We start from the raw sequence: 23,583 nt of genomic DNA, 5'->3' as shown, positions 1-23,583 counted from the left end.
GCTTCCGAGAGAGGAAATTACGTTTTAAAAAAACAGATAAACAGATTTCTATTTGGGAATGGTCTCAAAGGTTGGTGCCCCCTTTCATGCGTAGCTCACAGGAGACAGACAAAAATTGCTTTTGAAACCAATTTGAGAGACTCTTGTCTACTAAGTTACCTTCTTGTGCCAGGCAATCATCTCATCTCGTAATACGGCCCTCAAAATACTCTGAACACTGAAGTGAGGCTCTGCTAGGCAGCGTGCCGCTGATACAATTGCCGCGGTCATTACACCATTCACGCCGACTGGTGTCACGAACTCGGCAATATTCGGTGTCAGACGGAAAGGTACAGGGCGGTTCGCGTCCAGTTCACCTTAGGGAAAATCATCGGAAACGCCACAGAGTTAGTTTATCTCGTTGAGAAAATTACAGTTTACGGGGCACAAATTGTACAGTTATCTGCCGACTCACCCTTAGAATCGTCTACTTCAAAGCGGCTGTACGAGACAGTAAGTCTTCCCGAGTCCTGCGCGATTTGAAGCATTTCTGGTCCCAGTCTCGTTAGATGCAAGGTGAACTCGGCGAAACCCGACAGTGCCATTTGGATGGAGAGCTGGAAGAGTTGAAAGAATTACAAAAGAGCCTTGTTATTTAGCGCGGAGTCGTTAGCTACATAATTCCTCAAATACACGAATATCGGCTTCAGTGACTTGTGATGCGCTCGTGCATGACATACAAAGCAGCCCACACAAAAACGAACAGTAACTGTCCAACAATACGAGTGAAACAAAGACAAATTCACACATAGTTCTCGTACTTTTCAAATACTGCGAAGAAAGCACTAGCAACACCTGCGCACCTGTTTCCTAAAGGTCCAATAATCCGAGGGGTCCTGGTACGTGTATTGTGCCCATTCCTTCAGGAGTATCTCTGGCACCAATGTGAGCTGCACCTCTCTGAGAATGTCCTTCAATACCTGGTGAGTCACCTGACCGCCACGTGACTGCACTGAAGCAAGGCGTTCGTAGTACAAAGCTATCGGCGCGTCAGATTCCACGTGTTTCTTACTGCAACACTGCAGGGGAATAAAATTAGACAATTGATTATTAAGATACAAAGAAAAAAAAGGAAAGCAAAACAAAAAATACCGTTTTATACTTACCTCAGTGAGAATCTCCCTGAGCGAAATGAAGGATGGGTTATCCTGAAAATGTGAACGAAGTAGAAATTACAAGGTGTGTCACGCCATCTTTTAATAGATTTAAAAGCAAGTGTCGTGACATAATTATCAAGATGTTTCGTTACTTAACCTCGATGAGTCTCATTTGCGGCGACACGGCAACAACACGTGGAATAGTGAATAACAAATGTCTTTTGCAGGATTCCTAAAACAAGAGGAAGAAAGATGTCAGTGTCTATCGCACTTGTTTCTTGGTGTCTTAATCTCTTGTGGATTCACACCTTTCTCTTCTCGAGGTATAAATTCAAAAGCCTCAAGAGTTGCAGAATCCTTTCTTCTCTTCTTGATTCCGTCATGCAAGCGTCATTCACCACAAGGTAAGGATAAATCTAAATAAAAACAAGCACAAAATAAAACTTAAACAAAACCCGTTTTAGTTCCCCTTTACCCTCAATCACTGCTAAGTTTAAAGGGTATTTACATCGACTGGAAGAAACTAAGCCATCGCCCACTAAGGCCAACGAGGATTAAACAAACCGTGCAATAGTTTCGGAGAACCAACAAGTTCATTGGAAGCACAAAGAGGACTGTTGGAAAAAAAAATCTGTAAAAAACCAACATACCTTTCCGTTATTACCCCGAATGTAGAGTCGCCTTGCAGAAAAATTGTGTTTCTGAACAAGTTCCACTCGCGGCATAAACCGAGCGATTCTGATGTAGTATGGACTGTGCTAAAAGAGAAAGAGAGACAGGCAGGCCTTTACATATACAACCTCTTATTTCGTCGGACCTATACATCAAGCAGCTCTATCATCAAATCATTACAATTCGTCCGTTCTTAAAAGGCTGCTTTTAAAATGCGACTTAAAGACGAAAGAACATGATATAACTACAAAGTTCCACGTCTTGAGATGTCTTTCATATGACGATAAAGAGAGATTTAGGGTACCCAAACTTCGCCTTAAACGTTTTGGGTCTCTAGAGGTGTCAATTGAATATCCCGTAAGAGGTTTAGAGTCTCTCAAGTCTGGACTTTTTTCAGACTTTTGATAACCCCTTGTTCCATTAACTGCGAAGATCTTTCGTTAAAAAAATATGAATTTCAAGAGGTTTTAAGTTTCAATTCATAGAACAACGGGAGCTGGAACTAACCGTATTGGCCTTCGGCATCAGGAACTCGCCAGGAAGTTCAACTTCTGCTGTAGATGTAGTAAAGTTGCTAAGAAAACGACATCTCTCCTCCAACAAGAACGAACTGAAAAAAGAGAGAATGGCTTTTTGTTATATGAGGCGTGAGCAAATTAAATTGACACTGACGGCTCCTCCACTAGTTTAATATTCATACTATATTCTCAAGAATGGCGTTTTAAACTTACTTTGGTAGAAGTTTTGCTTTCTCCTCGAGTATCTTGATCCATTTCTTCAGTTTGCTAATCAGATTATGAAGGCCCATAGCACCTGGTTGACTAAACCAAAGAAAAGTCTGAGTCAGAAATGCTACCAACCATTCTCCGTATTTCTTATACGATAGCACAGCCCTTCTCCATGTTGCTTATACCCTGGCACAACACATCTCTATATTGCTCATACCTTGGCAGCACAGATAGGGCAGTCGAGACTTTGTAGCCCAGATCACAGGCCTTCGTGAGGCCAATCTTGGAAGCTGAGCAGACAAAAGACTGGAACCGAGTTAAAGTAGGGGTAAAGGGAGGCGAGACCAATGGTTGAACGAACAGAGGTTTATGTGCAATAAAATTGCATAGTTTTGCATGTAATTGGCAGTGACCTTTTTTTGTTCGTCTAACGGCATTAAATGGTACCACCATTGAAGGTTTTGGAGTAGATCTCACATGACAGCCAACGAGCAGTCGCTTTTAGTGGTACCAGAAACCCATAAGGGTTGAAACGTGTAACGCGCGTTCACAGCTTCCGAATATTCAGTGCTAAGTACCATATTTGGAAACCCCTCGCTCTAGTTAACTTCGCGGGAGAACATTGGTGGTATTGCGTCACGGTGTTCTTGCGAACTGATTGGTTGAATGTTTCTCTCTTTTTGTTCCAAATATGGTACTTAGCAAATTGAATATTCAGAAGCTTGTTTCCCAGCACACAAGGGGCCCTTACACGTTTCAACCCTTATGGGTTTTTGGTGGTACTCTGTGTCATGTGCTATAAACTCAGGTGAGTGCTAAAGCTTCTGTCACTTGTGTAGGTCAGAGTCAGCACTTACACGAGTTTATAAAAGCACGAGCAAGATACGAAAGCTCAGTAACGTTTTGATCTTAACAGTTACTTCTTGTTACCAAGAAAGCAACTGTGACAATTTAGTGCGTCTGCATTTTGTATATATTGCCTGTGCCGATGCGCTGTACATAAAAACCATCAATAGATACTGGCATTCACGCTTTGGATTCCGTGGCCGAATAAAACACTTGACAAAAGCTTGCTGCGCGCAAAACTTGGCATTTCCCTTAGCGTTTACTTTCTTGCCCGAGTTAAAAACGCGAAAAGTAATCAACGGACTTTCCTTTCGTCACAGAGGATGGTCAAGAAAACCACGTAGTCGATCAGTCAGTTGTTGGCAAAGCTGCTTACCTAAAGTCAAAATCGATGGCGAATTGTTCCTTCAGTCTCTGGAAAACAGGATCTTGAGCAGTAGCCTGGGCCCTTCTAGCCAGGGACTCTGAAGCGGCTGACGAGAAGGTGCTTGACACACTGGAGGCCGATTCAAATCCGATCCCAAATGTGCTCACCAGCTTCTTAACAAAACTTAATGTATGTGGAGTAATACGAGCGGCAGCAACTGAAGAAACGAAAAATGGACAATAGTCCCCTTTGCGAGTTAACTTATGTTCAGTAACACAGGTACAAGCTTGGACAAATTAAATGGAATAATGACACCACCCCTCCCCCCAAAATCAGTGCTGGCAACATAGCGCGTTTTGGCCTTCACGCGGCTTCATAATTAATTTAGGGGTAAGGAGCATTTCTGTTCCATTTTAACCTGTCCAAGATTGTAGATGCACGTCGAAAGGGGCCATTTCCGAGTTGCTGTTAGTCTCGGTTTCGAAGTGAGTCTTGGTGCCCAACTATTGTAAGGGAAATGAGTTTGATTTGCATAAGAATACGCAACTCATTTACATTTGAATGGTTGTGCACCAGGACTCGTTTTGAAACTGAGACATGCAGCAACTCGGAAATGGGCTACTGACTTCTTTAGCTTGTACGTTTTGCTTTCCCATTTCAGACCACGTGATATTCTCAAGGGAATTCTCCTTTCGTTTTTTCATAAGTTATGCGTACATATTCACGTGCATAAGACGACATTTGAAAGAAACTGTTCCCTATAGTAACATCACGTGGTCTGAAATGGGAAGACAAAACGTAGAAGCAAAAGAGGTCAACTACGGCAAATATAATGAAGCAGCCTAAACGCCACCTACGTATTCGAAACAATACGGTCAGCGTTAGGGTTGACTGCTTGAGCTTCCTGGAGGAGTAAAGTTGGTGGGACATTTTAACGACATTTATTTTCTGGGAACAAATGATAAAAAGGGTAAGGGGACACTTTGTGATGCTCACACCAACGTACGTGTACCTAATTAGACGCATTTCTAGACATTATGAGTTCATTGCGATGAAACTTTCTCCGACTTTTCTTTACTTCCCATTCTTGGTACGCGGTTTTAATTGCAGCATTGTCCAGTGAATGCTCTACAATATCCAGACGTGACTTACATTTTCTTCAACGGTGAAGAACACTGTTGTATGATGGGATTGTGTTTCTAGCTTCAACGGAAGAATCTGCCATGATGAGAGTCGATTGCTTTTAGGACGTTTCTTTTTCATAATTAATTCAGTAGAGCTCACTCACTTACTGAAGAATAATCATTGTACGGTCGTTTTCACTTCAAAAAAATTCGATTTTCTATACATTTTATTGGCCAAAACAAAACTTGCGGCACTACCTTAACCAATCGGAAGCAAGCTCAAAATCCGCGCCACCTGCAAGCTTTAGACACATGAGTTGGAGCTCTAACTGTTTCATTTGATGATCTGTGCTTTTCTTATAATTCCCGTTTTACGCGGGTGAGGCTAAATCGCGTGGGTGGGTGGGTCGTGAGTCGTGTTTGTTTGAAGATAAAAAAAAAAAGATGTATATTAGCTCACTCAGTGCTCGGTCCAAATTTGCAATTGCCCGCTCACGAATTAATTTCCCTGAACTCCTTTTATGAAACGTTGAACAAAGGAAAACCGTCGCCCATTAACTGTCAACATTTTTCCTTCTGGTCTGGCAAACTATTTCGGATCTCGGACGCACGACTCGCGACACACGATCCACCCACCCACGCCGATTAGACACACTCGTTTTACGTTAATCAATAGTTACCACCGTAATGATACAGTAATGTTATCTGTTTAAGAAAGAGACGAAAGAGAGAGGTGATCCCCGCACTTATCTGTACAATTTAAGCAATAGGCCTTATTCACTATAGCCGCCATGTTGGTTTTCAAATTGTCATGCAAATTAGCCACGTGTTATGCTGGGGGCAAACATTGGAAAAAAGGCAAATTGCGGAAAATCGGCTCGTCGAAATATTGAAATAACATTGCTTAAAGTCCATTTTAGTATTTAGAATTAAGTACCTTTTATAATAATTTTATATCCTTTGATTGCCTTTGACAGTTTGACTATCTACTTCGTTAGATACTCATTTTTCACTAAAAAAAAAAACGTCGAAGTAACTTGTGTAATCATTCTATTTTACTACTTAGGTGATAAGCATTCAATGAACGTGAAACAAATCATCTGTGTGGCCAAGATGTTCGTTATAACCTCTCGAACTTGTGTACTTGTGTTGTTTGCCCCCTCAGAAGTGTGTAGCTAATTTGCATGATAATAGCAAATCCAATATGGCGGCCATCGTGAATAAGGTCTATTGTCTCTTACAGACCCCTGAAACATCCAGGCTTCAGCGGGATTCGAACCCATGACCTCTGCGATGCCGGTGCGACGCTCTACTAACTGAGCTACGAAGCCACACAAAGTTGGTAGCAGGTCAATTTGTTGGGTTCGTGTTCCCGTGAAAGGATTCGGTCGGTCGGTCTGTTGGTCGGCCGTCGGTTCGGATCCCGGTTAAAGCCACCTAAATTTTGGTGAGTTGTCTATAAGAGACAATGGGCGTTTTCCATTTACCAAGAAATTCCGGAAATTCCGGTTGGGATGTAAATGGAACACATGTTTTTGGTTCGTTCCACTGGAAAATTTCCGGAATAAACGGAACTTCTGAAAAGGTATAGTCCTGTTTTCCCGTTGGAATCTTTCCGATGGAAATGTGTGTTCCATTTACAACTTTTGAAAGGTCTTACCACTTCCAGGCTATTCACGGCCACATTTTTAAATTAGTTGGCGCGTAAAATCGCAATCACTGGGCGGCGAACGGACCTGAGTTAAATGGAACACGTTTTTCACCCGATGGAAATTTCCACCGAAATTTCCGGAATTTTTTTTGTAAATGGAAAACGCCCAATTACTTAAATTGTCCAGATATGTGCGAGGATAACTTCTCTCTTTCGTCTTTCACTTCAAATACACACTCGTTTCATAATTTGTTGATTTACCATCTCCTCTTGTCTCAAAAGCCACCAGATAACACTTTGCGAGTCCCTGACGGAGCTGCCTCAGCACTTCTTCATGCCAACACTCTCTGAACCATACCATCTGCCAGAAAGTAAATAATTACACTGCTTTATTTTCTACAATAGCAAAGTAGAGTACAACTGACATTTCTAAGAATCACTCACAAGCGAACTGAACTTTAAAAATGCTTGGCTAGTGTCAAGGCTGACTGAATTTCATGCGAAATCAAGAAAAAATGTGGAACTTTGACGTAAGATCGAAGCAGACACAAAAAAACGTTGCCTGTTCTTCTCGGTAGATTTCAACATAGGTACTGTAAGGACTGGTTATGTTGAATCGACCGTGACCCTGCACGATCTTTTGTTTTCGCTTCGCACGGGTTTGCAAATTAGTTGCGCATAACTTAATCGAAGGATTTGATTGGTTATCTTCTCGAAAAAAAGGTGTGTTTTGTTCAGGGTCACGGCCAAAAATACGGACAATAACATGACACAAAGGAAATAGACCAATTCGGCTAACTCAATGTTGTACCCAATTCAAATCTCTCGGGGTAAAGATTCTTTGTGTGTTGAATTTGCATGACAATGAATCATTCACATTTAAATGATATGGAAATTCTTGGAACAAAACGTTTTATTCCCAGAGGATTTGAATTGGGTACAACATTGAGTTAGCCGAATTGGTCTATTGTAGAGTTTCATAGCCATCTCCATGCATTAACGGTGATTTCGATGGAAACAGGAAGACATGCTCCAAAGGCATGATACCCTGGGCGCATGCGAGTCATTTGTTAATCAACCATACAGCCATACAAAGCTCTTTGATAATTTACACAATTAAAAAAACTCGTTGGGCCAAATTGTCTGTGACAACACGCTGATGGATTTTGTTTCAGATGTTGAATCAGCTTCAAGTTGATACCCATGGAAAAATCTTTTAAGAGTTCCGTCTATGTTTTGCTTGTTTGTCGTCATGTTGGAATATCAGCCACCTTTAGTGGCCAAACCTACTCCTTCTATGGTACGTCCAAGCAAGACGCAAACCCTACAGGAGGAATAATAGAAAGGAAATAAAGCCTCTACCTGATCCACGACTCCCTCAAGGGCCGAGAGAAGAGTGGGATGAAGGTCCCTCAAAAGGTGCATAATCTTACTGCATCGCCACATCTGCGCCGTAGCGCGTATGGCGCCAGGATCACTGGAAGCGGGTCCTGAGGCTTGTGGGGTGCCTGTGGTGCTGGAGCTGGTAGTCGCCGAGCTTGAACCTGCGTCTGCGGTTGAAGCCATTGTCTTTTCAGTGGTGTTACTCGATTGAGCAGCCGTTGTTGGTGCAGATATACTGGTGGGCGTTGATGGTGCGGTCTTCAGCAAATAAAAACAATACAAACGACGATTTAAGCAGACAAAAGGATTAAGAAAGAACTTCAAAATTAACTTTCACTTACTGTTGGCGTTGTCTTTGAATTGGCCAGATTTTCTGTCAGAGAGCAAACGAAATAAATTGAATACTTAACTGAAAAAGACTTGAAAAAATCGTCAATCCAAGAGTAACAAAAGGATTAGTCCTAATATAATTCCACCAGGAAATACGAACTGAAATATTACAGCTCATGTATTAAGACAATCGTCTCAATAATTTTAACATTACGACGGGTACATACCAAGAGCGGAAGAGGCTACAGACGTTTTAGAAAGAGTAGTCGAAGAGCCTGTCACACTCGTTTGTCCAGTTTCCGAACCGGCTACACTTGCTTTAGAAGAAACTGGGGTTGTACTTTGCAATTCAGAGCTTGCAGGAGTATTGACGCCTCCCGTTGATAACCGCTGACCTGTTATGCCAGCTGCAGCGGCTTCCATCTTATCTGTATTTGTAAGAGAAGAGGACTTAAAAATGAAGCGATCTGTGATTTCAGCCGTCACCAAATGACTGCGGGCTCGAGAAAAAGGCGCCGGGAAACTCTAATTTGCATTTGATTGGCTGGGCGAGTTGCTTTGAGTGGATAACCTTTAATCTCCTCTACACTTTTTAACACTGACCTTTTCCTAATCGATTATTTGTGCCACGTCATGTTTTGGGTTTTGGTTCAGCCCAATTATTTACTAATTTTTTCTCGTGTATCATCAGACAAAGCGAAATAAATCTAAAAAAAAAAAAAAATTAACTAAACAAAAATAAATAAACAATGAACAACTTTTTTCACACAAAATTGGCCAAAATGAAAGTGACTAGAAACGCGTTTTGTTCATAGCGGCCCAAGGCGTTTTTAATCTTGCATGAATGAATTTCAGAGAATTATAGGACATTTATGGAAATGAACAATCTTACGTCTCTCCCGCTGTTCAATCTTCCAAGTCAGATAGAGTGTTCTGATTGGAAAGTACATCGCCTGCAAACAGAAAGGAACGTTTGTGAAGGCGCTCCTCTGCTGTGGAATTTTTCGTGCAACTTGTCCCGCAACGCCGTGCTCAGACAACATGCACGAACTATTCCTCGTTGTAAGAGAGATCGCAACGGCAAAAACGTTGCGAGACAGAGTTGCAGGCCCCGTTACAGAACTTAGAATCAAGTTCCATGACGTAAACCATTTAAATGAATAAATAAACAAATAAATAAATTTATCAATTAAGACAAAGCGAATGATTTACTTGAGGGTGAACTCGACCGATGTTACACAACAGGTTCAAGATCTTCTGACCCTCGCGTCGCACCAAACAAGTCAACAGCTGAGGAATCCTAAGAAACAAAAATACAAGATTGATAACCAGAAAACAATCTCTAACCGTTCACCAGTAACAGGGTAGAACAAATAAACAGAACTTACCAAGGGAGCCAGTGAACCGGTGGGACACCAACGCAGTACTTGTCCACTGCCTCGGATATGCAGCCCTAAGATGTGAATTAAGCGCGAGGTCACTTTGTGATTGACAAACGACAACACCAATAATGCCAAGAAAAGAATAAGACGCACACAAACCTTTTCGTCATCATACGTCATCAACCAGATGGTCCTGGCCAGGTACTTCCGGCATTTGGCCTCGTTTTGATGCCTACAAGCGTGGAGATAGCAAACTACGGCGGATACGCCCAGCTGCATGTTCCTATGGCTTCAACCAAATGAAATGTTTTAATTTTCTTCCTTTTCTTTTGGTTGCGACCTCGTTTCTTTAGTCGCTTGTTTATCAGTCTCTTTATTTAAGTCGCAAGCAAATGTAGAGGAGCACAAGAGATGTATTTTGGTGGGAGACTCTAAAATAGCTCAAATATTCAAGTACATCAAATGAAATCTTGGTTTTTGAAGCGAGGAAAAAAAAATTGCGGTACCTTGAGATTTGGTACGCTTTTCAAAACATCGTTCGTGTACCATATATACCTCTACTATCGTTTATTCCTACGTTATCCATCCGAGAGTTAGCCCTAGTAATGGAAATTGGCCCGCACGAAGCCAGAGAATAACTCTGGTGCGGGTGAACGGGAAAATACTGCGAACCCGCGGAAACAATGCCGGGAGCTCTCCCCACTGCCCCAACCTGACATCAGTACGATGACAAAGCACTATTCAGATCAAGACGCAGCCACTGGCGTCTCCCAAAAAACAACAGACCCTTTACAATTATTCCATGATCGTGCGTTGAGAATGAGATGGTAAACAGCCAACGAGGTTGGCTATAACCAGTCTCATATCCAACAAGCGCAAATGGAATAATTGCTTTACCGTTTTCCATTAAATTTTGAACGTTTGGACATTTGGAAATTAAAGCTAATCAGTTTCCAGCTTGGCAAAACTTGACGCAACGAGTTTCCATATTAGGTCACACAGTATATGAACCCGATAACCGAGATTTGAGTGAATCAATCAGAAAGCTAGAAACACAATATCCCAGGTCGAAAATTTAACCAAAAAGAACTGAATATGCAATAGAATCAATGTATACTTATGCTAAACACAAAAGCGCTGTGTCGTATACATCAATCCAAAAAAATCGATTTTGTGTAACCCTCTCGCATGGTAACAGTCTTTCTTTGAATGTATCTTTATGAAACCAGCGTTGCACTTTGCTGATTAACTAAATTCCAAGCTCTGATTTTGAAAAGAACGGACTTTCACCACCATTGTCGGGATATTAATTAAGGAACCCTTCCAACAAACAAAAAGACTGTTGTTCCTACCTTTCCAAAACAAAGAGACCATCAAGGTAGTCTCCCCACAAGGCCCAGGCCATAACCAAGGAGTCATGCATCTGCACGGCTTGAGAGAAGGCTTTGTTGGCATCTTCAGATCTACAAGGCATTTTGATCCAAAAATCATTCACTATTCGATAAACAAACAAACAAACAAACAAACAAGGTGACAATGGCAAAGCTGTTTTCACTCGCCTACTCTTTCTGAAGCATTGATATTTTTACCTTCCAATATGAGCTAAAAACATTCCTTTCAGCGCAAAGAACTCGGCGGTCATCTCTTTGGAGAAATACTTCAAGTTCGTTGACTCGATAAGCTCCAGTCCCTGCAAAATGACACGAGGACAAACTCATATAGTTTCTACGGAGGCTAGAACATTATTCAACCGCTCTTCTGTTCAACGGGCAGACAGTTCAACTTTTCAGTTTTCGCAATAAAGTAACCGAATTAACTAAAGATCGGAAATCTCCGTAAACTATCGGCAAATCACGAAGACTAAAACTTGTGAGAGATCGAGCAAGGAACGAGAATCCGTCAACCAACAAGCTTAACCTATGAGAGCCTGGGCATGAATAAGCACTGAGAAACAATCGTTAGCATACATACATGCATACATTGCCGACCCCAAAACAAACACTGGTCATCTCGTAACACCGGAAAGGATACAACCATGCGTACTGGCATGGCATGGATCCGGAGATCCAAGATGATGTTGTATTCGAGAAGTATGCCCTTTTTAGCCGCTACTGTGTGAAGACGTTACAGAAAGTAAGAGTCCCGGTAACCTTTGGGGCCCGAAAGGCCAACAGTCAAACTACGATCCGCCTATTTCAGAAAGTTGGTCTCTCATCAGATTTACAAGGCCCGAAAGATAAGCATAACTGCAAAGTTTCGTTCCCTGGAAACCGTCTCGGTCTAAAGATACAAAGAGATTTATGGTCTCCGAAATACGTCCGAAAAGTTTCGAAACTTTCCAGAAACGGGCCCCTGTGCCCAAAATCAAGGAGGATTTCTCGATTTCTCCCACAGGCCGCTATAAACTCTCAATGCACGAAGAAAACGAGTTCATTTTGTTACCTCTTGTAGCTCTTGTTTGCCCATCCCACCTGCCATCTGTAGGTAACATTTGACTTGTTGCTTGATCTTCTGGAAACAGTCCACTATTGGAACACTTGGTATGGTGTGAATTCTGGCAATTGAATAAAAAATGAACAACCATTTACAACTGCCTTTTTTTTTTTTAACTCTGCGAGATACTGATTAACGCCGGTCTACAAGCAGGAAATTGCGATTACGCTCAGAGCTAAACAACGACGTTTCTTTCGACAAGAGAGGATGGTTGAAAAGTGTCACGTAGGCCTTCAAACATTAACCACACAAACCTGCTGAGCGAATCCAAGCAAACTCCCGTGAGGCTTTGTTTCCTAGCTATGTATCCATAATGAATTATGGCCCAGGCAGACGCGTGGACGCCAAGCATGGAGTGGTTACTTTGTTGCTTAAAAAAGGAGAGAACACCAAGAACATGTTAGCATGTTGAACATGTGTACTCGGGGTCCGATGAGATTTCTAACTCTAACTTCACAAATATATTAAGTAGTAGGGAGTATTCATGGTCGCACATTTACAGGTTTGCAAGAGGCATTTACAGTTTAGTAATACTGGTTGACACGAAGCAAGCAAGATGGTCAACGCAATAAAAAGTAGTCCATTGAATATACAGTTTTATACACACCAGTTCAAGAATGTATGTCCTAGATTTACACATTTTATTTATATCCATAAAGGATCCTCGTTTAGTAGGTATTTTAGGACGATGAACTTGCTTTTGGTTTTCATTTAGTTCACGGGATCAAGTTGGAACAAGGTAAAGGTTATGAAGACAAATAAGTAGGAAAATCCAAGGAAACGAGGATCGCACTGTAAAACCGCTAAGAGGCAAGCGACTCACCGCTTCATGTTGACCTTGACTTTCGTAGGCCGCTACAATGGCTTGATAATGGTGATGTCTCCACATAAATATGTCACTCCAGTGAGATAAATTGTCGGAAGGCATTGGAAGACGGTTACTATCCATGGAAAGAATATTAATAATGCGAATGAATACAACATTCTAAGTACAATGAATCCGATTAAGCAGCGATATTGAGTGAGTGTCGCATCGGAGGATAGATCGTGTTATGTTATGTTATGAAATGTTATGTTATGTTATGTTATGTTATGTTATGTTATGTTATGTTATGTTATGTTATGTTATGTTATGTTATGTTATGTTATGTTATGTTATGTTATGTTATGTTATGTTATGTTATGTTATGTTATGTTATACGGTGTCAAATTAACGAACGAAATGAATCGTATATTCAACTGTGGATATGAAATCAAGTGAAGCTATGACCCTCGTACTTCTGAACGCAAGTTTAGCAATTTTAGCAATTGCGTAGAGAATCCTGAAAAAATTCAGGACTTCAACAGGGTTTGAACCCGTGACCTCGCGATGCCGGTGCGACGCTCTAACCAACTGAGCTATGAAGCCACTGATGGCACTGAATGCTCCCTTGATGAATGAATCAACGAACGAAATGATATAAACGAAATGAATCATATATTGAACTGCGGATATGAAATCAAGTGTCGCGAATTAAATAAATTCTGAAAAGTCTGGATTCTTGGAAACATCGCGTCCCATGGCAACAACATTTTCACTATGGCAACACTTAAATTTAGTTTGCCAATCAGAACAATAGGGAACTTAAGCAACGAGAACGTCACAAATTTGCATATTTAGTGGGCAAAAACAATAGCTTTGCACGCCTTGCACGTGCGTTTTTCACTTTTTAAAACAACAACGTGAAATAGCCAAATTTGAAGAACGACAGGATAAATTTGCATTTTCTCTCCTTTATTACATCCATTTAGAAATCACTGGTGATCCTTGCAATCTGATCGTCTCTCAGCAGTGCGATTTATTCCCAAATTGCACTATTTTTTTGCTCTAAAATCGCACCATTTCCCCAGCCAATGAGAAAGGAACACAAAAACAAAACAACCAATCAGATTTCAAGGCTTGTTTTAAGGTAACCAATCTAATTTCAGGAAAGTGAAAGACCAAGAAAGCCAATGTGTGGCAAATTTTGCAACTTTTGTTCCAAAGTGGATCAATAAAATATTGGTACTGACCAAAATCCTGTATTTTAGCCATTGAATAATTATTGTGTGATTTCTAAATGGATGTAATAAAGCGGTAATTGAACTTAGTGTCGTGCAATTTTGGTGTGAAATCATACTTGTGATTTCAAATCAAACTCGCCCTGTGCGCTCGTTCGATTTTGAAATCACACGTATAATTTCAGATTCAATTACCATTATAAATTAAGCGCCGTTCCGACCAGTGTCACGTTTAAGGAACTACCACACCCTTGTCATATTAAAAAGGTTGAAATAGTCACGAAGTGATTACAATAACGCGAACTTATATTTTGAGATGACGTCCTCGTTGCCGTCGCCGTAGCTTAAGTTCCCTCATATAGCGTTGGTAAGACATTTACTACACGGAACGTCTGTTTAGTAAATGGCTTACCACCGCTATTGTTCTGAAAAACAAATTCTTACACTAAGCGTCTAGCAGCCGAAGCAGAAGTGCATTATAGAGTTGGCCGCTGAAGTTGGGTTAAGTTGCATGAGTTGGATCAAGATGTGTTGTGTTGGTTTGGGACGCCGTGACTTAAGTTGAGTGAGTTTGGCATTGTTTATTTGTCTGGCTGCAACTCTATTAATACGATGAATCGCTTCTTACCGCCAAGTTTTGACAATCGCTTTCATATCGTGCAGACTCGTGGATCGTCCAACGTTTGGAGGCTGAAGCCCCGTGTGAATCTGAGCGGCTTCTTGTAATTCCATGATTTGTTGAGCTGCCTAAATGGAACAAAGTACAAGCACAGTTATTCATCATTCCCACCAGGGCTTTTCGAAACAAATTTAAAAGCCTGATTAGGGGAGTCACACTGCTTGTCATGCATTTTACGGTCAATCAAGAACACCATAGATGCCCCTGTTTAGTACAAGGCCATGCCACAACGCCAACACAATTTCGATTAGTGGCAAGGGGTTTAAGACGGGGCCAACGGAACTCAATCGGCCGCATACCTCGAGGGCAGAATAGATGAAGGTCTAACCACTTGCAGATGAAATTGGAAAAGCAGCACTTTCTCCTCAGTTATGTTAAGACCCTTGTTAGTCAGGCCGGGGTCAGAACCCGCGACCTCCCGCACAGAAGTCTGATGCTCAATGTGTCCAAGTGTACAAGATTATCAAGTTGAACCCAGTATTGATTCTTGATTTTTGTGATGATACGCAAAGGGTCCAGCGCATATAGATACTACAATGGTTGATTACATTTTAATTAAAACCGAAAGGAAAAGGTGTCACCACCGCAGAAACACACGGGAAGAGAAAACGTAACTGGTTTGATAATGCTCGTCGTGAAGTACATGCTATTAGGGAGCTTAAGATCTACGACGGCGACGTCGACGAAAACGTCACCTCAAAATAGAGCTTTGCTCTAGTATAAGTCTTTCGCAATTATTCCATCTTGTTCACGTCGTACAATGTGGGCGAAGTATCCTACAAATAAATTGGTACGAGCGGTTTCAGAGTGAAAATAGAGAATGAAAGATTCTCTGTTGCATGCTAACGTTGTCGTCAAAACCTAAAATTTAGTGATTTCACGTCGTCGTCACGCAGAGAACCGCAAAAATATGAGCCAAAATCCGTGCTGCACGTGCAGCACGATTATTTATGCTCTTTTAACCAATGATATCACTGTTTTGCGGCGTTGTCGTCGACGTCGTCGTCGTAGATCTTAAGCTCCCTATTGACTGAAGTTGGACAGTTGTTAGAGAGAAATAAACGTCATAAAGAGTATCGCCTCTCTTCCTGGGATAACATGACCGTGACCGGTACATAATTTATTAACATAGAGCAAGCAAGAAGGACGCAGAGTGTGAGATTTAAAGACGAGTTTGCAACAAGATGAGTTGAAAAATCTGACGCGCTTTTAACTCAATCACCGTGGATTCACGGAAAATAACGTAATACGATGTCCAAAGAAAGTTCCAATTGCACCTGCAACAGAGGAATATGCTGCTGTGAAATGACAGGCGGAAGGCGTCTCCACTGACGAATGGCTTGAGTTGTGGAGTGTTCCACAAGTTTGTCCACCTGTAGAGATAAATAAAGTCGATTAAAGCAACATGGTTATTCTACCTTGGCACTTTTTACAAAACGAGTCCTTTGTGCTTACCACTTTGCCTCGAATTGAAAGAGAAGCTAGTTTCAACTTTGGAATGGTCTACTATTTCATGTCAACTGAGCGACCAAAGTGAATCACTTATATGAAAGACAACACTCTATGAAAAGATCACGGACCCAGCCAGATTATTGCGAGCGTTCAAAGGACAAAGTTTTATGATGCAATTTAAGGAAACACTGGTTACAAATATCTTAGGAAACGTTCAGAGGATGAAATGGAATGAAATGAAACGTTTTCCAGGAATGAAAACTAAAAATACAATCCAAAGCGCTGGAAGGTCCCGATTCTCTAGTGTCTCTAAACGGAACACGACAACAGTGATCTTTATTCTCAATATTTACCATGTTAAGGTGCTGCTCGTCTGGGTGGCAAATGGCAATGTAACCACGATACAAGTTCAACTTGTAGGCAATGGATTCAGGAAAATTCACTTCAGCCTTCAAACAAGAGAAATAAAAGTATTCATAAAACCAAACTCTGAAACACCGAAAGGGTAAAGAGTGCAGATCAAATGAGACAGGCATTGTTGGGTGCTGTTTAGTGTTTCTTTCCAAGACCCTAACCATCGTGTTTGTTGATTTCACTTAATGAGCAAAGTTGCGCTATAGATGGGTTTCAATCACGTGATGAGACGGTCATGTTGGTGCACAAAACAATACGGAGTTTAAGATCTACGACGCCACGGTAACGAAAACGTATTTTAAAATTGCAAGCTCAGGGTTATTAATCTTTTTTGTCATTATGTCGGTTTGTCTAACTTTTAAGAACTAGTGCAACTTTCCACGAACTGAACTAGGAGGTGCGGTGTTGAAGCTACGACAGACAACAAGCAATTATTGGATGAGGTTGAGCATGATAGCGAGAATTATCAAGGCCGAGGTTTGTGTTATCTGCCGAAGCCGAAGGCTGAGGCGGATAACACAAACCGAGGCGTTGATGATTTCGCTATCATGTGAAAACCGAATCCAATAATTGTTTTATTATACAATTATAAATGTAGAAGCGTTGAGACATTTCACAGAACAACAACAAAGTAAGCAACGCAATGACACGTTTCAGTGTAAACATCTTTATTAATGACAGCCGTGAATTACATGTAAAGCGGAATTCATAAGGTTTACAGAAAGGATTTAAGCCTAAAACACCTGAAAACGTTTCAGGAAAAATTGAATCGAACTGAAACTTTTGAACAAAATTCTAAAGTTAAGTTGTACGGTCTTATGAAAAATGTTCCCGATATCGAGATGTAAACAAAACTTCATTGTCTGCAAAAACGCGTCATACCTACATGCATAAATGCCAGTGTCTGTAGATGTGACGCGATGACACAGCGCCATCTAGAATTAGCGGGGTGCCTTTAGCCAATCAAAATTGAGATAGCATCAGCATTGTATAATAATTCAAATTCGCTGCGTTGTGTTCACGTTCTCCGTAAAACTTGACAATTGGTCATTTCACGTCGCAGATCTACCGAAAACGTGAAAGGCAAAGCTATTGTTTTTGCTCATTAAATATGCAAAATTTGTGACGTTTTCGTTGCCGTCGAGTCGTAGATCTTAAAACTCCCTAATAGCAAATTAAGGCTTACGTTTTTCTCTATTGTTCTGTGCACCAACATGGCAGCTGTGACGTCAGGTGAAAACCATCTATTGGTAAGGATATCAATACCCTAACCCCAGTTGTTCGAACGATGGATATTGCTATCCACCGGATAAGTCACTATCCATTGGTTAGCGCAATTGGTTTTGCCATGACTTATCCACTGGTTAGTGATTTATCCGGCGGATAGCGCTATCCATCGTTTGAACAACCGTCGCCTGATTTTTAGCAACGTGAGCACGCAAGGTACTGTTAAGAGCAACTCGGGTCCCATATGGCACGTACAAGATGGCACCTACAATGTACCAAACCCGACTCCTCCCCAATCATTTCTTCAGCCAAAACACACACAAAAAGAGAAAACCACAGACACAGGTACTGGCAATTTGTATGCATAATCAAAGGAAACACGATCAAGGTTATTTTTCCTGTGCTTAATTAGTCTCCTTCCGTCCCCATTTCTGAAGTGATGGCAGGTGCCATATCTTACCTGAGCGAGAGTTTCTTTCATAGACTGCCACTCTGGTACTCGCCAAGCGCTCTCAAGAACTAAAAAGTAATACACAGTTATAGTTTACGGGCACTTTAAAACTGGGCACAATTTAGGCATGCAAGCAAAGAAACCCGTTTACTTCTGAAGTAACAAGAAGAACTTGAAAAGAATCTATTTATCCAATTTATTTTCATTCAAGCCAAGATCTTATTCACTGTTAGGAGATACAAATAAAGAAGCTCAACATTAGCACACGGGTCCCTTACAGAGGTCGAACTCCAATGCCGCGCGACCTATTTCTCTTCTTTCCGCACAGCTGTATGGGTTCAAACGTAACAGAGCGTTTGTTGGAAATAGGAAGTGAGACGTGGGCAAAGATTTGTCGACGTTTTCTGAAAGTAAAACCATGCTTAGACTTAAAGGGACAATTCGTGTTGGATATCAAAATTGGGTTGGCATCCATCTACTTATTTCCGTGCATTTCTGGATATAACTGGTGCTTACCAAGGAAAGGATTTGTATGACCCTTTGTTTTACCAAATTCCATCAGTAAATCCCATTGTCCAAGTTCCTTCGAGCAACTAGAATCAAACAAAAAACCAATCACTATAACATCACTGCTTAGTATTTTCAAGTTAATACAAGTGTCCGTGTACAAGGTGTTGTAAAAGACAAAGAATACCAGGCAAACGTCTCAACGGCCATTTTCTCGTCATAAATTAATAATAAGCGCGAGCAAAATCATTCTGTCAAGCCCTTGTCGCAGCTTACACGCATGTGCTTGAAGCTGCGATCTCATCTTATGCCATTTTCTCAACAAGTAAATTCTTAAGAGCTTTCCTTGTAGTTGCGATCTGATCTTATGCCATTTTCTCAACAAGTAAATTCTCCGCGCAATCAGCACGTGTTTGCGTCCCAACTGTGGTTGGTTCACTCCATCGCAACTCGAAAAGAATCGTATACAATACCTGACCCAATGCTGTTCCCACAAGTTGTACTCTGAAGTAAGCTGTGGATTGGCGGGGCCGCGGTTGTGTTCTTCACGAGCTTTGCTCATCACCTTGCGACAAAGAAAAAAAGGAAAATTAATTGAACATAATTCTCAACCTATTTTTCGTAGGTGGCGGTGAGGATTCAAAACTTGAGAATTTTAAGCCTGCGTTCTTTTTGCTTTCGTATCATTGTACTTAACATGATTTAGTAACCAAGATCCCCATAGGGACATCAAATCGTTCTTACGATGCCGGCCGGGGCTCCAAGTGACACCAGGCTCGAGTTTTATTCTTGTTTTCGGTTTCAAGGACTTCGCTATGCAAGCCACAGACATGTGCAAGTCTTACCTCGTTTACCCCTCGATATCTCCAGGACTTCCTCGCTCCCTTGAAGTTACCCTTTCACAAAAGCTTCCGAGTTTGTCTAGCTTGTGTTATGACAATCTCAAAGAGATTGAGTATTGCGTCTCCGTCCAATCGGTCAGTTTTGAACGTGAGTAATGGCGGACCGTGAAATCCAAAACTTACACTCAAAGTAAACGGCCTTTGGATAAAAATCAAAGCTCAAAATTTTGCTAGTCAGGTGTTAAGCAAACACACTTTCAAAATCTGAAGGAAAAAAGGAAGTGGTTTTTTTGATCACAGGGGGACTTTAAAGGTAGCCTGCGTAGCAGCCCAAGGGGAGGGGGGAGGGGAAGGGGAAGGGGAAGGGGTAGGGAAGGGTAGGGGGACAGTTCTCCCCAGTCCACTACCCTTCTCCTCCCCTCCCCTCCCCTCCCTCCCCATCGGGTCGCTACGCAGGCTAGTTAAACGGAGACACCATGCTAGATCTCCCTGTCCCTTCTCCCTAACCACACCCACCTATGCCTTTGCTTTGTTTTATCCTCATTGGAGTCAATATCCAAGACGGTACTTACCAACTCATAAGTAGACTGAGCTTGTTCATAAAATCCTTGCGTCTCGTAAGCTATAGCAGTAGCTGTCTCTGGATACCGACATCTCTGCTGCCACACACCGGCCCACATGTCTTCTTCATTAAGCAGTGAGTACATCTCTGCCAATGCATCGAGAGTTTCCTTAAAACAGTCAGCAGAAAATCGGTGTTAAAGTCAGCGTACTGGCCAAGGATTTGAGCAAGCGCTGATCCGACGGTAACAGAGCGGTTTACAAATGGATGCTTGCCCTTTGCCCTTGCCGCAATGATTTCGATAACTACGCTACGCGATTTGCTTGGAAATCTCACACCACAATCTCCAGCCAATCGCAGAGCTTCTGACGCGCAAACACGCTTTCCTTTCCCGCGTTTCCCGCCGGCTGCAAGCATTCGCTCTGTGTTATGACTGGCTCAATCGATGACTGCGTCTCCAATGATTTGCCAAGGTAATGACACTTCTTTCTGCTTTCTGAATCTCATTTAACAACTGCTCCCAATCTAAACATCTGCAGCCGTTTACCTTTTAGCAGACTATCATGAGAAAAGAGTCAAAAAGACTTAAGCGGCTCTCTTTGCCCGATGTTTGATCAAAAGGTAGAGAGATTTAGAGTCGCGTTTACGGTCAAAGCGAACCAAACCCACTGCAATACCCAAATCAATACCGCGCTACTCATGCAGTTACGTACATGTTGGTTGATCTCAGATGGGTCTTCTTCAAATGGCGAGAAATCGATAACTTGTTGTTGTTGGTGTGAAATCTGATTGCTGGAATAATCATCACACAGGCTGGCATAATCTTCAAGCATCAGGCCGGAGCGGTGCCAAGAATTATGAGTCTTACCAAGATACTGGCAAAACAAGAACACTGGATATCAAATCACTGACACACAAACTGAAATAGCAACAGCCATGATGCAGGCAGGCCGTGTTAATTGGTTGTTTAATCGGACCACACACATGATAATAGGGACCTTAAGATCTACGACGGCGACGTCGACGAAAACGTCACTTCAAAATAGAACTTTGCTCTAGTAAAAGTCTTTCGCGATTATTCCATCACGTTCACTTTTTACAATGTGGGCGAAGTATCCTAAAAATAAATTGGTACGAGCGGTTTCAGACTGAAAATGGAGAATGAAAGATTCCCTGTTGCATGCTCACGTTGTCGTCAAAACCTAAAATTTAGTGATTTCACGTCGTCGTCACGCAGAGAACTGCAAAAATATGAGCTAAAATCCGTGCTGCACGTGCAGCACGATTATTTATGCTCTTTTAACCAATGATATCGTTGTTTTGTGGCGTTTTCGTCGACGTCGTCGTCGTAGATCTTAAGCTCCCCAATTTGCCTGTTTTGGGTCATGTTTCTACGTGAAGTTTCTTTTCCCTTCGGCCTTGCTGTAATAGTTAACGATGCTTGCATAAACTTAAGACTATAAATACAAGAGGAGTTTTCCGTCGATTCAGTTTTGTAAAAGCAAAACTAAGTAATCAGTGATTAATCACAACATGCACCTAAATCGCCGTGAATCAAGTAAAATTCTAAGAAATTGCTCAAAGCGCGGAAAAATTCGCGAGGGTGAGTCGCGCTGGTTTCTGCTTTCGTCTCGCGTTGGTTCAAAAAGTGACGCGAGATTTTAAAGCCCATAACACAAACAAAAAACTTAATCTTCCGTCCGTAGAATTAGTGTAAACCCGTATTCCCATACACAGAATACAGATACACGGCCGTTGAGGCATACATAAAGTAAACTTGGATACAAACCGAACCGAGCGAACCGAACTGGATGAAGTCTGAAGTGTCGACTCGAGTCATACCCTGTGAGGAGAAAAGTCAGTGTGGACCCGGAGTCCTACCTTCAGAATACATGGTCGTATTGGCACAGACGGGGTACACTTGGATACTCCTTCCAGTATACTGTGTACTGAACTCGGAAAGGTATCCACTTGAACCAAATGGCTTCCACTGCACATGAAGGGGCTGATCTCGCCTGCCAGAACCTGAAACAGATTTTGCAGTGAGAATGACTTGACTTTGATGGTAAACTGAAGCTACTACTTTGTTGGCTCCAAACGCCTGTTAAGGTGCACCATTCATAAAACTGGAGAAAGATGTTCGTTTTAGGACTCACTTGCTGCTGCTTGTCTGTAAGTAGATTCCAGAGCTGAGGGAACAGGTCTACCCACACGTTATGAGCGAGATTGGAGTACCTGTGGCACAGTTGCGCCATGGGGCCTAAGAACGAGGCAGTCTGGAAGAAAAACGATTAGGAGAAGGAATCAGTTATTTTCAAGAGTCCGCTGATTGATTCTGTAGGAGACGGGTTAAGATCAAGACACTACGAACCTAAATGCACTCATTTTCCCCTTCTTTTGGATAGGTATCACCGGACGGAGTCACTCCGAGATTTGGACCGGAGGTACACAGATGAGCTGCAAGTGTTCTCACAAAGGTGCACTTCGCTACTGTTATACAGGAATTTTTTTCCGCCGTTTGAATTATAAAACCCCGCAAAAATTTTGCCATTTGTTTTGCAAGAACCAGTCCGTGACTTAATAGTCCTCATAGAGATTATATTTCTATATAAACGAGCTTAAAAATCTTGGGGTGGTGTTTTTCAGTGAGTGATTAACCTATTGATCCCAGGGGTTCCCCATTGACGAGTAAAATACTCTGGTGTTAGACAGAATAAAATACTAAGTATGGCCGGTTGAGGCAGGTTTGGGAGTCAAAGTGTTAAGGCGTTTCAAGCCACAACTAGTCGGGAAGGTGACAAGAGCCTGAGTTCCTCCTATTCGGCACACACCTTTACTTCCCGGAGCTTGTCGATGAACTTTCCGTGCTTCTCGGCGAGTAGCTGTACTATGTTGGTTTTATCCAAGGGCCTGGAGCGCGATTCATTGTGTAGAGCGTTCAACAGTTTCTAAGCAGAAGATACAACACAGAATGATACTTCAACAGTTCGCTTTTGAGCGGTTTTCAATTGAGTGACGTAAAAAAAATACCAAAGTGATTACTTCGACCAATCATAGCAGATGCAAACAGCGCAATGAACCAATCCAAATTCGTAGCAATTCCATGTCACTTGCTCAAAGCGCGGGAAAATCGCGCGTGCAAGTCGCGATTGATTTTGGTTTTCTTTTTCATTGGTTGATAAACTGGCGCGAGATTTTTAAACCAACCACTAAGCGTAGCAATAGACCAATTTTGATATATTATAATTCAGTCCTAACAAAAAGCATCATCTCGAGGCTCTGGGGAATAAACTCATA

At 41.8% G+C, this 23,583-nt stretch overlaps 1 protein-coding gene and 1 non-coding gene across 3 annotated transcripts in view; both read right to left on the bottom strand.

Annotated features, from left to right (window-relative positions):
- The window catches only part of LOC138040338 (transformation/transcription domain-associated protein-like), an 86,485-nt gene that overhangs the window by 2,551 nt on the left and 60,351 nt on the right, over positions 1 to 23,583 (bottom strand). Inside the window, exons 88-121 of one of the 2 annotated variants that reach the window (XM_068886085.1) lie at positions 23,118 to 23,234; positions 22,443 to 22,562; positions 22,168 to 22,311; positions 21,000 to 21,161; positions 20,297 to 20,455; positions 19,356 to 19,447; positions 18,892 to 18,968; positions 18,385 to 18,443; positions 16,637 to 16,732; positions 16,109 to 16,204; positions 14,781 to 14,899; positions 12,936 to 13,053; positions 12,367 to 12,482; positions 12,062 to 12,173; positions 11,209 to 11,309; positions 10,972 to 11,082; positions 9,779 to 9,908; positions 9,626 to 9,690; positions 9,450 to 9,537; positions 9,130 to 9,190; positions 8,465 to 8,665; positions 8,249 to 8,280; positions 7,887 to 8,165; positions 6,786 to 6,885; positions 3,759 to 3,966; positions 2,540 to 2,629; positions 2,316 to 2,418; positions 1,787 to 1,894; positions 1,445 to 1,552; positions 1,294 to 1,368; positions 1,146 to 1,187; positions 843 to 1,058; positions 455 to 596; positions 160 to 356 (exon numbers count right to left, since the gene is read on the bottom strand). In XM_068886085.1, coding sequence (XP_068742186.1) covers positions 160 to 356; positions 455 to 596; positions 843 to 1,058; positions 1,146 to 1,187; positions 1,294 to 1,368; positions 1,445 to 1,552; positions 1,787 to 1,894; positions 2,316 to 2,418; positions 2,540 to 2,629; positions 3,759 to 3,966; positions 6,786 to 6,885; positions 7,887 to 8,165; positions 8,249 to 8,280; positions 8,465 to 8,665; positions 9,130 to 9,190; positions 9,450 to 9,537; positions 9,626 to 9,690; positions 9,779 to 9,908; positions 10,972 to 11,082; positions 11,209 to 11,309; positions 12,062 to 12,173; positions 12,367 to 12,482; positions 12,936 to 13,053; positions 14,781 to 14,899; positions 16,109 to 16,204; positions 16,637 to 16,732; positions 18,385 to 18,443; positions 18,892 to 18,968; positions 19,356 to 19,447; positions 20,297 to 20,455; positions 21,000 to 21,161; positions 22,168 to 22,311; positions 22,443 to 22,562; positions 23,118 to 23,234 — 4,044 coding nt within the window. Of the gene's footprint in view, positions 1 to 159; positions 357 to 454; positions 597 to 842; positions 1,059 to 1,145; positions 1,188 to 1,293; positions 1,369 to 1,444; positions 1,553 to 1,786; positions 1,895 to 2,315; positions 2,419 to 2,539; positions 2,630 to 3,758; positions 3,967 to 6,785; positions 6,886 to 7,886; positions 8,166 to 8,248; positions 8,281 to 8,464; positions 8,666 to 8,822; positions 8,945 to 9,129; positions 9,191 to 9,449; positions 9,538 to 9,625; positions 9,691 to 9,778; positions 9,909 to 10,971; positions 11,083 to 11,208; positions 11,310 to 12,061; positions 12,174 to 12,366; positions 12,483 to 12,935; positions 13,054 to 14,780; positions 14,900 to 16,108; positions 16,205 to 16,636; positions 16,733 to 18,384; positions 18,444 to 18,891; positions 18,969 to 19,355; positions 19,448 to 20,296; positions 20,456 to 20,999; positions 21,162 to 22,167; positions 22,312 to 22,442; positions 22,563 to 23,117; positions 23,235 to 23,583 lie in introns of those variants that run through there. The other variant, XM_068886090.1, reaches the window with a different exon arrangement.
- On the bottom strand, positions 13,448 to 13,520 carry Trnaa-ggc (transfer RNA alanine (anticodon GGC)). Its single transcript has one exon. It is a non-coding gene; the product is annotated as a tRNA-Ala (tRNA).

This window comes from Montipora capricornis, chromosome 1 (genome assembly GCF_036669925.1).
Source record: "Montipora capricornis isolate CH-2021 chromosome 1, ASM3666992v2, whole genome shotgun sequence".
NCBI lineage: Eukaryota > Metazoa > Cnidaria > Anthozoa > Scleractinia > Acroporidae > Montipora > Montipora capricornis.
Note: the sequence above shows the minus strand (reverse complement) of the source record. Positions and strands in the feature narration are given on the sequence as shown.